This window comes from Sminthopsis crassicaudata, chromosome 1, assembly GCF_048593235.1.
Source record: "Sminthopsis crassicaudata isolate SCR6 chromosome 1, ASM4859323v1, whole genome shotgun sequence".
NCBI lineage: Eukaryota > Metazoa > Chordata > Mammalia > Dasyuromorphia > Dasyuridae > Sminthopsis > Sminthopsis crassicaudata.
This window is the reverse complement of record NC_133617.1, coordinates 714,145,728-714,159,304: the sequence shown is the minus strand read 5'-3', so window position 1 is coordinate 714,159,304 and position 13,577 is coordinate 714,145,728. Positions and strand designations below refer to the sequence as shown.

The 13,577-nt window shown below is 35.1% G+C and overlaps 1 protein-coding gene across 1 annotated transcript in view; it reads left to right on the top strand.

Annotated features, from left to right (window-relative positions):
- CNTN4 (contactin 4) overlaps positions 1-13,577 on the top strand; it is a 607,439-nt gene that overhangs the window by 580,996 nt on the left and 12,866 nt on the right. The window contains 6 exon segments of the mRNA XM_074284065.1: positions 1,173-1,322; positions 2,965-3,035; positions 7,015-7,249; positions 10,843-10,958; positions 12,271-12,457; positions 12,880-12,992. Of these exon segments, the coding sequence (XP_074140166.1) occupies positions 1,173-1,322; positions 2,965-3,035; positions 7,015-7,249; positions 10,843-10,958; positions 12,271-12,457; positions 12,880-12,992 (872 nt within the window).

The following is a 13,577-nucleotide window of genomic DNA, read 5'->3' as shown; positions in this document are numbered from 1 at the left end:
TAGAACTGAGAGTTAGGAGAATTAACTTCCAATCCTGGTCCTATCATCTACAAATGATGTGAGATCTTCAGCAAAACACCTCAATTGTCCATCCATCAGTCTCCACCTTCCTGAAATGAGAAGGATAAGTTTTGATCTACTTCCCTCAAAGGATTTCTACAAGTTTTATCTAATATATGAGAAACATATAGTCATTGTAGAACATTTTACCCAATGATGCATATTTCAGCCAGTCTGTGACTTATTAGACAAGTTCTAGAGCACAGAGAAGTTATGGAATCCATAATATAATAAAAATACAATAAACCCTTATTAAGCAGTTATTAAGTGCCAGCCCTCTTATTAATGAGGCATGAGTATCAGAGGAAGGTTTTAAACTCCAGTCTTCCTGACCTCAAACCCATCACTTTGTTCCACTAGAGCACAAGACATATTCATGTATATGAAAACATTTTTAAAACTACAAATCATTTTAAAAGTGAAGTAGTATCATTAATCCACCTCCACTGACCATTTTGATGATGCATACTACCAAATTTTAAAGTTGGAACATTTATGTAACAATTGACAACCCTTACATACAATATATATTATCCTCATTTTACAGATGAGGAAACTGAGCCTGAAAGAATCAAATTACTTGCCCAAGTTCACATAGCTAATAAATATCACAACCAAAACTCATCTTCAGGTTGTTCTCATGTTGTTCCACCATAATCTATTTGGATGTCCTGAGTCAGGTAGCCAAACACATTTGGAAATTGGATAAATAAACATTCTGATGTTGAGATTTGGTGGGTGTTATTTCATGCAGTGCTTGCCAGAGGTCTCTAATCTCTGATGGAGGCATTCTCTCTCAGTTCTAATCCATGCCTGTCTGCCTAACTGATGGGACTCTGATGTCTGCCAATACGTTCACCAGAAGGTCTACCATTGTCTCCACAATAGGGCAATAACAGAACTAGTCATCTTTCAAGATTTCTCTGATTCTTACCTTTCACCCCACAATCAGTCCCCCTTTTCCCCTCATGTCTCCTTTATGATGGCCCTTATGCCAGTTCTCCTGCATAATTTCTTATTTCCCATATCACACCTACTCCTCTCCCACCATGTTTTTCTTTACTACCAAGAAATTAAAGGGGGAAAAAATCTCCATTTGTGCTTGCTTTCAGTCCCAGAGCTCATCGATGGGAGGACATTCACTGCTACTGTAGTGGGCCTGAACCCTTGGGTTGAATATGAATTCCGTGCTGTTGCAGCCAACACCATTGGAATTGGGGAGCCAAGTCGACCTTCAGAGAAACGAAGAACCGAGGAAGCCCGTGAGTAGCACCCAGAATTGCTAATCCAGTGTTTCAAGTGTTCTTAGTCTGTTTTCTGGGGGAAAGGTGTTCAATTTTCTATTTATTTTGGCTCTAATGAGGCACTGTGTTAGCTCACCTTCCCCTTGAGAGATTATAATGGACAGAAAGCAAGCTAGTCAGGAAGCAGCTTAGCGGAGCAAATGAGGTCTCAGAGCAAGTGTTCTATTCCCATGTTTCACTAGACATCACCCTATGGCTATGTTTGCAGATGCATTATTATTGGCCTTCCTCCCAGAAGCGCTGACTCGTTTCTTCACCTGTATTCTAGCCTCAAACATCCTTCTATCAGGGTGAAAACAAAATCTAATCCAAATAAGGTCATCTCCTCACAAGCACTAATGCCACGGAATAACAATTCTACAGATATTTTTTTTACTGACATTTTCTTAGTGCATAAGCTACTCCCAGGGAAGAAGGCATCAAAACATTCTGTCAATTCAGTCGGCAGTTCAGCTTGGTTTTCTATATGCTCACATCTGACTTTCAGCTTGAGGCAGCCCTGGTTCATGGGGCCATCCCTAGGAGGTCAAGGAGTGAGCAGAAAAGAAATGAATCAGGACTCCATATGTGACTTCTTATTGAGCTATGTGTCTCCACATGGGTCCCAACAGGCCATTGAAGAGCTCAAGACCGTGGACTATTTTATATATGTGCTCGTAGAATCTTGCCATGGTCTGTTTCATTAGGATTGTGCAGGTGGAAATGTACAGCTCTCCCCACCAAATCAGGGACCAAATTTATTTAATTCCTGTCTCGACCATTCATGTAACACAATCATCTTCTTGTCATGTGCGCTTTTATTTTTTACAGTATTGACTTTGAATTTTTATTTATCAGTATTATTGATTCCTCCCAATAATCCTGAGGAAGAGGAAACCAGTATCATCTCCCCTCTTTTACAGAGAAAACGGGGGTCCAAAGAGATTAAACCCAGTGAGTCAGTGGTCAACCCCTGTCCATCACATCCTTCAAGACCTGGCTCAAAACTCACCTTCTTCAGGAAGTCTTCCCTGATTAATCCCACCCTAACTCTGATCATTCCTGTACTATGGAACCCTGCTGCATTTACCCATTCAATCTGTACTGTAGCATTCTGACCTCATTGGTGTTGTCTTGCGATGGATCTCATGTAACGGGTGTTTATATATATGTCCCATCACCCCATTTAGAGTGTAAGCTCCTTGAGGGCAGGGCCTCTATTTTTCCATTTCTTTTGTAAACCTCCACAGTGCTAGTAGTGCTTAATAAATGCTTAACTACTTAATGAGAACCTGAATCTCAGTCCTTTCCTCATCACATGGAACCACTCAGGCTCTTGAGACAACACTGAATTTTCAACCAGACATATCAAACAAACATCTGTACCTTGTAAAATTGGAAACAGGTAATTAATGGCGATTTCCTTGGCGCATTTCATTTTCTAATGGTGGCCCTAAGCCATCCTTTAATGACTCAAGTCTCTGGTCTCTGCAGTGGAAGTTCAAGGAGTTACCATACATGCATCTGTTAACTGTTTGAAGTGAGTCACATAAACTGGCTGACCTTCATGGAACTCGGTTCTTTTCCCTGTGCCCTAACTTATTTTTTGTCTTCTGCACAGTCCCTGAAGTCACCCCAGCTAACGTCAGTGGAGGTGGAGGCAGCAAATCTGAGCTGGTCATAACCTGGGAGGTAAATGAATCACAGGGCAAAGGAAACATTGGAGCTATTGTGTTATTTTTCTCATTGCAAAGCATTGCCGTCAAGTTCTCAACCCCTCTGTGCCAGCCAGCTAAAAGGGCACTTGAGGATCTCAGCTTCCCTGACATATCACTAATGGTCAGTGCAAAAAAGACTGCACCTGACCAAGCAAGTGTAGAAGCAAGTCTTTTAAAATCATTCATCATGAAAAAAAACAATCACAAAAGTAAGGGGGGAGAAATGCAAGGGAAAAATATTAACGGAAACTGATGCTGAGAAAACCATTTTTTTTTCCTTTTCTTCTTGAATTGCTATGTGATAGATTGAATTAAAATGAAGGTGAGCAATAGATCTGGCATACTGGCATGATTTCCTAGCCATTTACTATTGGAAAATTTAATGCTGCCCCAGCCATCAGTTATGAGGGAATGTTTTAAGAAACCTGGAGGAAGGTTAGTCACCAATTTATTAAAAATTGATTTTTAAAGGGGCTTTCTAAAGGGTTTTCAATGCCATTGAAGGATTCCAGACAGCAGCCCCAGAAATTAAAATCCTCCATTTATCCAATGGGACAGCATCATTAGTAGCCATAGAAATCATTCACCCTCTAGCTACATATTTCAACTACTGAGTTAAAAATCAGCCCTAAAAACTAGGAAACCAACCACTCTTTGGTTTACATTAAATCAGGGAATTCTTTAGTTGCAACAGCCTTGCTTTTTACACCTAGGACTCTTGGGCAAAAATAGGATGTGATGGGATTTGCCCTATCCATCAAAGCACCAGAAACTCCCCTAATAATTTTCACACATTGAGTTCCCCAATCTGGGAGTATTATCAGGATTCTCCTTATCCAAGTATTTTTTGAATCTGTTGGATATTGTTATTTAATGCATGCTGAGGAGAGATATGTGCTACATGGTCAAATCGAGATCTGCCCCAAAGAAATCAAGAACTTGAAAAGGACCTTAAGAAAATGTGCATTTATGCCCAATGTTGTCTAGTGGAATAAGCCATGGAAAAGAAATCAGAAGTCCGCTATTTTCCCCTTCTGGTTAGTCACTACAAACCTGAGTACTTTTTAGGACATAGGGTCAGAGATTTAATTAAAAAGGTTGTCTGAGGTCTCTTGTCCAAATCCTTCTCTTTTTTTCTCCTTTCCTTTCCTTTTTTATAATAATGAAAGTAAAGTCTTAATTTCTTCATATGCTAAATGGCTTTATGGTTTCTAAGGTCTCTTCTATTGTCAGTTCTCTTTTCTTTTTCCTGCTCACTGTGCTAACAGAAGTAGTTTTGGTTTAAGTTATGGAGTTAGCAAGTCACTTAACACCTTGAACCTCAGTTTCCTCATCTATAAAGTGAAGGTTAATTCATACATCATCTGGTTCTAGAATTTGTGCTTCACTATTATTATGGTTTAAATTTAAGTTTACTTCTCCCATGGATGTTTTATGTATTTGTGGGAAGAAGGGAACCAGGTTTTTAAAAGAATATTTTGTATTAAATGTCACTGCAACTTTATGAGTAGTAGTAGCAGATGCCTGCGGATGCAGAGTTGGTGGATGATGCTGTTTCTTCTCCTCCTCCTCTTCCTCTTCTTCTCTGTTTTCATTCTCCTCCTTCTCCTCTTTCTTCTTCTTCCTCTTCTTTCTTCTTCTTTTTCTTCTTCCTTCTCCCTCTTCTTCCTTCTCCTTCTTTTTCCTCCTCTTCTTTCTTCTTTTTCTTCTTCCTTCTCCCTCTTCTTCCTTCTCCTTCTTTTTCCTCCTCTTCTTTCTTCTTTTTCTTCTTCCTTCTCCTTTTTTTCCTCCTCCTCTTTCTTCTTTTTCTTCTTCCTTCTCTTCTTGTCCTCGGCCTTCTTTTGTTTCTTTTGTTGTTTTTGTTTTGTTGTTGTTTTTTTTTTCTTCTTCCTGTCCTTCCTCCTTTTACTCTCCCTCTTTTCCTCACTACATGTGGTCCTTTTCTCCACTTGCAACACCCACTTCTTATATGTGGGGGCCCTGGCCGTAAGAACATAATTTTTGGTCTCCCATATTTTCTAAGATACTTGGAGGACTGGGGACTAGATTTTTTAATTTTTTTTTTAAATTTGGGACAATTTACTATTTGTCCTATACAATTTTCATTATGATTTTTAAACTCTATTTTTTGGGGGGGAAAGGTTTTTTTAAAATTCCATTGTGATTCAAATGGAGCTACTTGACTAGCTTTAAACCCAAATCACTCTGGTTTTCATTGGTTAATAATGATCTCAGTCCAAGCAATTATTGCTTATTGTTTAGGTTTTGAGGTTTAAAATGAATGTACATAGCAATTATTTTTTGTTCTAGCCAGAAACTCTGAAGGTTTGTCCCTCCTGCTCCCCCTCCTCCCAGATTGATACATTTGTGATATAAACTAGGACATTTTTTTCTTTCAATTTTTCCCTAGCCCTTAGACATTGAATAAGTGTTGCCTCAAATTATTGATACCTGGGGAAAAAATAATTTAGATAGGCTAAAGTCACCCACCATATCCTGACTTTTATTTTGCCAATGGACTCCAATGACCCTGGAGGAGAGAACAAGACTGATGATTTTATGCAGCTCTGCCCTTACATAAATCCAAATCACTAGCAGTCAAGATATTGCACTCATGTCATTGGTCCTTTCTGAGAATGAGAAAATATACAACAAATATAGATAATCCACCTAGTTGACAGATCCTATGATCATAGGTCAGAGCTTGAAAGCTGGAAAACACCATAGAAGTTAGCTACACTGACTCTGTTTTTTAAGAGAGGAATAAACTAAAAACAAGGGAGGTTAAATGTCTTGTTCAGAATCACACAATTACTAAGTGATTAAAGTTGAATTTGAACCCAGGACTTCTGATTCTAACTTATTCTTCTTACTGTATTACAATGTTTCTAACAGAGTTGTAAGAAAAATGCTTTCTAAATCTTAAATTGATACATGTCTGTTAGGTATTAATAATAGTAATAATATATCAGGGTATATTATTACTATTAATAATATATTAGCAATATTTAGTTCATAGTAACATACTATTAATATTATTGCTATTAATAATAATATAGCCACAGTAGTATACTTTGTTGTTAGTAATAATAATATACTAGAAATTATTATTTCTCTTAATATGCTATAGTACATAGTAATATAATATATCATTAAAATATATTATGTATTAGATATATAATATAATCATATTTATATTCCATAGTATATTATTATATTGTTGTACAATATCATATTGTATAGTATATTCTATACCAGAGTTTCTTAGACTTTTCCACTTAAGACTTCTTTTTTGCCCAAGAAATTTTTACATGATCCTGGGTACATAGGTATATAATATAAGTATACAAAGCGAACATTTACTAATAATAAATCATAATTTTGTAATCCCACATTGTCATGCGATACCATATGTGGTTTCAACTTACAGTTTAAGACATTTTATTCTATGCTATATGTTATATTATCTACCATATCATATAGAATATAATAATGTTATTAAAATAGGCTATATGTATTATATATAATTTATAATACAATAATATTACTATATCATGGGGTACTAATTATATTACTATAATGTATGTATATATACTATATATGATAATATGATTATATTATAGTATACTATAGTGTATTAATATTATTTTATTATAAATTATAATTATGTAAATTATAAATTATATATGATACATATATAACATAAAAGTATATTACTATTAGTATATCTTATTAAAACTTAGCAGACATTAAACAATTTATTGCATATAAAAATATACAATCATATATTATGAATGATGATAACATAGGAATTATATATAATAATAATATATTAAGAAAGTGAGAGAAGACTCTCTGCCTCTCCCCCTAAAAAATGCCCAGGAAAGAAGAAAATTATTTAGCAGCCCCAAAGATTCTCACTAATTCTGAATACCCACTCCCTTCCTTACCAGACTGTCCCTGAAGAATTACAAAATGGAGGTGGTTTTGGGTATGTGGTAGCATTTCGACCCTTTGGCAAAGTGAGCTGGATGCAGACGGTGTTAGCTTCTGCGGATGCCTCCAGATACGTGTTCAGGAATGAGAGTCTGCCTCCATTCTCCCCCTACGAAGTGAAAGTGGGAGTCTACAACAACAAAGGAGAAGGCTCTTTCAGCCCAGTCACAGTGGTGTATTCTGCAGAAGAAGGTACATGGTTTAATGTGGCTGCACTCTTTCCTTCTCTGGACAGTATTTTAGTGGTTTATAATTGATGCTTGATCCTGATTTGGGCCATGAAAGACCTTGCATTGTATTTTTAAATCAAAAAGTCAAAGGCAGTTAAATTCTATGATAACCAACAAAATGACAACTTTTATTAGTATACATGTAAATAAATTGATAAGTTCAAAGCAATTTAACTTAGAGTCATGCAGTATAAGAGACATGATATAGTGGAAAGAGTATATCCTGACCTTGAAGCCATGACTTCTATTCCTGACTTACTGACACAGAGGATGTGTTACCCTGGATAAGCTACACAACCTTTAAGTACTCTAGACATCTTTCTAAGACTAAAAGTTGAAGAGGCACTGCCCTATGTTGGTAGAGTGAGTTTCCTTACCTGGGACTTCCCTAAGCTAAGTAAATCACAAAGCTAGTCCTTATCACTATTATTTAGCATAGAGTAATGAGCACTATGTTGGGAGACCTGAGATCTAACTTAAAATAAGAGGATTGTTGTAATTCTTCAAAAATTTTCAAAAGGGAAAAAAGCATTGAACCAATATTAGTAGAAATGTCCCAAATGGGAATGAGCTTCCATAACTTCAATGTTGCTAATTGGAAAGGAAGCTGGCCATGGAGTTGGAGAGATCTAAATCCAAGTTATACCTCTGATATATAGCGATTTTGTAATCTGGGTAAGGCACTTGTTCTCTTAACCTTCCAGGAGTATCTCTATAAGATAATAAATTTGCATAGAAGGTACTAATCTACACTGAGAAGTAAGTTCTCACAGATTCTTTACACTGATGATTCCAAATCCAAAGTTCCATCCACTATAATATATAATAATAAAATATTATGATAGTCTAGATTATGATTATTTCTCTCTTATATTAAAAATAACCAATTAACATGGGAAAGAGGAATACAGATTTTTCCCTTCCAAATTCCTCATCCAAAATCCAGTCTTTCAAGAACATTTTTGACATATCTTATATGAATCTACTTTCTTGTGTCATGTACTCTTTGGGAGTCTGACAAAACTATGGATGCATTTTCACAATCATGTTTTTCAATTAATAAAATAAAATCTATGAGATTACAAATAAAGATACTAATATTGAAATAAAGATGTAAATTTCTTCCCATCTCAGTTCATGAATCCCTGAAATCCATCCATAAATGTGAAGTTAAAAACCCCTAAAGGCTTAATAATCTTCTTGGCAGGGATGGTAGCATCTAGGAGGACTCCTCTTTTGAAAGTGAATTGATAGCTGCACAAACATGGTATTTTAGCTTAGCCTATAGATCATTTCCTGAGGTCCCTTGATCATATGGAGCTGAGGGAAGTAGTACCACTGAATCAAATGTATATTCAATAAAAACTCCATCCACAAAGAGAGCCATCTGTCCCTGAACAAACTGATCAGAGATGGACATCTCAAATGCTTTTGTCCTTCCCATTTAGAGCAGTGCAACATATAGAGTAGGCCTATCATAGAAGTATGAAAAGTCTGAAATACAATTTCTAAATGGTCATTTTATTAATTGTGGATAGCAAATAATTAATAAAAAGATGGTCATTTGACTTTCTTAAATCAGATACTTCTCATGAAGACTTCTTGATGCTTAAATTACTCTTGAAAAAGTAGGTATTCTCAACAAGCAGAAATCAACTCTGTTTAACACTTAATGAAATAATGAATATTATAATTTAAAGAGGTCTATTCTATGAAGGGTGACTATGTAATTCTGATATCACCCTCACTCCTCTCTACCCAGATCATGTCCAACTTTGGGAAGTCTAAACCCTTACTCCATCCTGTCTGAATAGAATACCATGGGCAGAATTCACCTAAAGTAGATTCATATAAGATATGTCAAAAATGTTCTTGAAAGACTGGATTTTGGATGAGGAATTTGGAAGGGAAAAAATCTGTATTCCTCTTTCCCGTGTTAATTGGTTATTTTTAATATGAGAGAAATAATCATTTCTCTCGTTCTCCACATTTGATTCTATTGAGAGATAGCTTTTTAAATGAATCACTAATTGGTATGACAAATACTTCATCAGAACTTTGGGGCTTATGATGGGAAATAATGTGAAGAGAAAAGAGAGAAAGATTGACCAACAGCAAGACCAAAGGGGAACAGTCCCTTTTGGTAAGTAGGCTTATAGATAAAAGGTGCAAGAGGGGAAAAAAGCAAAAATGAAAAAATAAATAAATAAAATTTTCCATTTCACAGGTCTACCAAATCTTAAGGCTCAGAAGTCTCATCTCATACAAATGACTGGTTCTCTGGAAACAATTGATACTGGTCAGGCTATGGTCCCAGAACAGTTTCCAGATAACTGGCTTCTCCTGAGGTCACTTGTAGAAGTCCCATTGTTTGCTAAAAATCTCTTACAATATTGGTCTTAACACAATTTTAAGTTTATTTTTCCAGTAATCAGGTCTATTGGTGACATCTCTGACCTTATATCTCTACTGTTAGAAAATTAAATTTGGAATCTTTAAGACCAGCAAAGTTACATTTCTTGGTTAACAAACTGCTGTGTTGATATATCTTAAAAACTTAAATAAAAACTGAGAATTAGAACCCAATTTTTATACTTAGCATTGTTCATTCGACCATTAGGAAGGTGATATTACACTAAGGAATTTATAACAGAACACTTTTTATTAGATGGTCTTTAATGAATTCTCTCAAAATTAATTGTAATTGTAACACAAGATGTTGAAATAGAATGTTTAAATATATATAATTTAAGATTAGTAGCTATTAAGTAAGTTGTTTATAATGAAAACATTTTCAATTTCTACCCATGTTCAAATGAATAATCCTTAATAAAGGTAGATCTCTTTAAGTAAATATCTCTTTAAGCATTTATAAAAGGCCACAACTAGTCTTCTTTTGAGATAATTATAATGAAATCCTTTTCATTAATACAGAATTTAGACAGTTATACTATTAACCTCATTGAATTACAGCATTATATCCTGGTTTCACAAGTCTTTACATCATTGCCTAATTGTCCCCATACTATTGTTAGAAATTAGGTCTTATCTTACACAGGAATACATAACTAGTAACAGACATATAACAGTATTAAATTTCTACTTATTTAGTTTGAAAATTGAAAGCACTAAAATTCTAGGCTACATAATTCAAATCTTAAGCTTGCATCTTACCATAGTGACTAAAATGTGCTCCATCTAAAAAGATGTAATATTGTGTTTATACCAATCACATAGAATGATTACAAAAAAATAGCTATAAAAGAAGAAAAGAGTCAAAGCTATGTAATAAGTGGAAATGTTTCCCTATTTTGATGTTAATTTTAGGATTGAGTCATATAGATAGCCAAATTCTATTGAGCCAGGTTTAAAATCAGTCATGGTCTAGGAGAGGTAAATTTGGGGGCAAGGTCAGAAAAGTTCTTGAGAGATTGAATTTTCAATGAGGAAATAGAAAGAAAAAACCCTAGATCTCCTCTTTAATAATTGGTTGTTCATATGAGAGAAATAATCATTTCAGTTAAAATTAAGACTTTTTTTCATGTCCTTCCGCAGAACCCACTAAACCACCACCCAGCATTTTTGCCAGAAGCCTCTCCGCCACAGACATTGAAGTTTTTTGGTCCTCCCCTCTAGAGTCCCTTAGTAAAGGACGGATTCAGGGTTACGAGGTAAGAGAAACACATTTGCTTTGACTCCGGTGAATAGGTCACTTTAAGTGAGAAATTTATATGACATCTGATGAGCAGACAGATAACCTAGGAATACATGTTTTAATGGCCCAGATGAGTGCTTCAATTTTTAAAAAAAAAAATTTTATTTAAAGTTTTGAGTTCCAAATTCTATTCTTCTCTCCCTCCCCTCCCCTTCCCTAGAAGACTAAGCAATCAGATAGTTGTTATACATGTGTGATTGTGTAAAATATTTCCATGGTCATTTTATACAAGAAGATTCAAATAATATTTTTAAATGAAAGAAAGGGAACAAGAGCATGCTTCAGTCTATATTCAATCAATATCATTTCTTTCTCTGGAGGCAGATCATAGGCTTCATCATTAGTCCTTTAGGATTGTTTTAGATCATTGTATTGACTACTAAGTCATTCACAATTCATCATGCAATATTGCTGTTACTATGGTTCTGTTCACTTCACCATGCATTAGTTCATGCAAGTCTTTCTGGGTGTTTCTGAAATCATTCTGCTTTTAATTTCTTATAGCACAATAACATCCCATTATAATCACATATCACAACTTGTTCAACCGTTAAACAATTTATGGAAATCTCTTTGATTTCTAATTCTTACCCAACACAAAAAGAGTTGCTATAAATATTTTTGTACAAATATGTCTTTTCCCCATTTTTGGATCTTTTTAAGATATAGACCTAGTAGTGGTATTGCTGAATCAAAAGATACACCTACTTTTATAGCCCTTTGAGCATAATTCCAAATATGAAAGCTTCAGTTTTCATTAGAGCTGCTTTTAACACAATGCTATACACCGCTGTATATGAAGAACTTATTTACTAGGTCATTAGTGCAGCATTCTGCCTTTGAGGAATTGGGAGGTAGATAGAACCATGAAAACATTCATGCAATATTGATGTTAATGCTGGTTTTCAGTAGCTATTTATGCATTATATACATATGTGTGCATATATACATATACAGTTATTCATTGGCAAAATGGCATGAGAATATCTATGTTGCATGAAGATTTAATGAGCCAGATATTATATCTTGTCCAATTTTCCTTCTTAAAATACAATGCAATTATGGGAAATGAACAAAAGTTAGTCTTTCTTTTTTTTAAATTGATGAATCCAAGGAAGAAATGTGTTTTATTGGAAAAGCCAAAACTATGAAGAGCTCCATTTAGAAAATGACATCCAGGACGACTTCCAGCTTAATTAATCAACACAAGCATTTGGAATGTTTGTGATGGGATTGAATTCCTAAACTGTTCTGTCATTTTTTCCCAGGTCAAATATTGGAGTCATGATGATAAAGAAGAGAATGCTAGAAAAATAAGAACAATTGGAAATCAAACATCAACGAAAATAACCAATTTGAAAGGCAGTGCTTTATATCATTTGGCTGTCAAGGCTTACAACACTGCTGGAACTGGACCCTACAGTGTGACTGTCAACGTGACAACAAAAAAGCCACGTAAGTCCATGGTGTTTGGAAGCAAGGTTGCCATGTTTCTTTTTTTATGAAGATCACAGAGTTGGTCTCATGTGATTATTTGGGTTTAGATTTCTATAAATAAATGCATTTGTGTGAATTTTTTTGTTCTTGTTGTCAGATCCTTTGGTAATATCACAGGGATCTTGTTGCTCTGAGGCAGGTCCAGGTTTCATTTATCTCGTCAGTGAGGGTTACCTCTTCTAGCTGTAGATGTTGAGCAGCCAACTGAATCTCTTTCCATTTGCAATAGTGTGTCATGTCAGATTTTTAGTGACCTTGGAGATACATATTAGTGCAATTGCCCATTAAATTGCCTCCACTTTAGGATTCTAGTAAGGAACACATCCATCAGAAAATATCAAAACTTAATAATCTATGACTTCGTCTATCTTAATTTTTAGCACCAAGTCAACCCCCTGGAAACATCATATGGAATTCATCTGACTCCAAAATTATACTGAATTGGGATCAAGTCAAAGCCTTGGACAATGAATCCGAAGTAAAAGGATACAAAGTGGGTAACTAATTCACAAGACCAATAATGAAACTGTTTTTTCAGGACCATTGCCTTTCCTTTGACATAGATGAAATGTGTACTGAACATTCCCAAGCTTGTTCATCTATAAGGCCCAAATGTGGCTCTCTGCCCAAAGCTGGATTGTGGACAAATGGGCCAATGCATTGGACCGAGATGTGGAGAAAAATTGAATGACCCAATTTAAGCAAGCTGGATCAAAACAGTTTGAAAGTCCTTTTATGAGTTCCCAAACAAGTCATAAAGCCTTTATTTCAAAATTTTACACTCATTGTTTATTCCCTGTGAAATTATTTTTTATTTTCCATGAATAGTAATGCAGTTCCAAATATTACTAGTGGTTGATCATTTTTGTTGGTATGTCTACTCAGATAGTGGAAGATTTTTATGTGGAAATGTGAGCACTCATTCACTTGATCAGTCAGGCAGAGTCCTATTTTTAAGTAACTGGAAGGAGCAATATAGAACCAATGAAAACTACAGCCATTATGCTATGTTGACATTAATAGTGGTTTTCAACAGCTTTGTATTATTCCTGCCAAAAAATAAGAATGTAAATTTGAA